Here is a 709-nt window from a genome sequence, read left to right on the forward strand (position 1 = left end):
TAACTAAATATTCTAAATCTCACTGGTGCCATCTCTGTGCTCCAGTAGACCATCTTCTAATTCACCATCCTGATCTTGGCTTAAACAATGATTTTGTTCTTTTAGGTATTCAGTGTCTTCAGCTTTATCTATGTTACCCTCCAAGTCACATTTATCAATAACACTTCTCTCTACTGATAAATTACCTTCTTCAAGCTCAAGATTATCTTCCTGAATTTTAAAATGTTTATTAGTTTGTGGAGAAATTGAGCTTTTAGTTTCATCCAAAGTTAAATCATTACTTTGTAATTCAAGCTGGTCTTCCTCATATTCTTCTTGCATTGCCATAGGCACTGTTTCAGTTGATAATGTTGTCATTTCTATAAAATGTGCTTCATCTGGTGTGGTGCTATCTTGTGCCATCTGTGTCAGTCTTGAAAGTGAAGCTGTGGCACTTCCTAGCACTTGCTCCTCCCCAGGCATAACTTCTGCAGACAAAAGATTAAGATGAATACCAGGTGGTGATTTACCAGCTGCATGAAATGGTGGATGTGGATGAGAAGATATGTCATGCGCCTCACTACCAGGATGACTTAAACTCCTGACCCTTTCAGTAGAAGCAGGAGGAAGAATTCGTGGTGAACTGTTTTGTGATTCAACAGGGACTGAGATTAAAGAAAGAGGTGGCGCCTGCGCTGGTGTAAGAGTTGGTGGCGTGTTATGATCTTCA

General features: G+C 39.6%; 1 protein-coding gene across 1 annotated transcript; it reads right to left on the minus strand.

Annotated features, from left to right (window-relative positions):
• Nucleotides 1-6: 6 nt before the first annotated feature.
• Nucleotides 7-705, minus strand: LOC117119512 (the record flags this gene model as incomplete). The annotated part of the gene is made up of 1 exon (XM_033264337.1): nt 7-705. A coding segment is annotated over one exon (693 nt), but the record flags the coding sequence as incomplete, so codon positions are not given.
• Between the last annotated feature and the right edge of the window lie 4 nt (nt 706-709).

Source organism: Anneissia japonica, unplaced genomic scaffold (assembly GCF_011630105.1).
Source record: "Anneissia japonica isolate Jap-2015-1 unplaced genomic scaffold, ASM1163010v1 scaffold211439_len709_cov209, whole genome shotgun sequence".
In the NCBI taxonomy this organism is placed as follows: Eukaryota; Metazoa; Echinodermata; class Crinoidea; order Comatulida; family Comatulidae; genus Anneissia; species Anneissia japonica.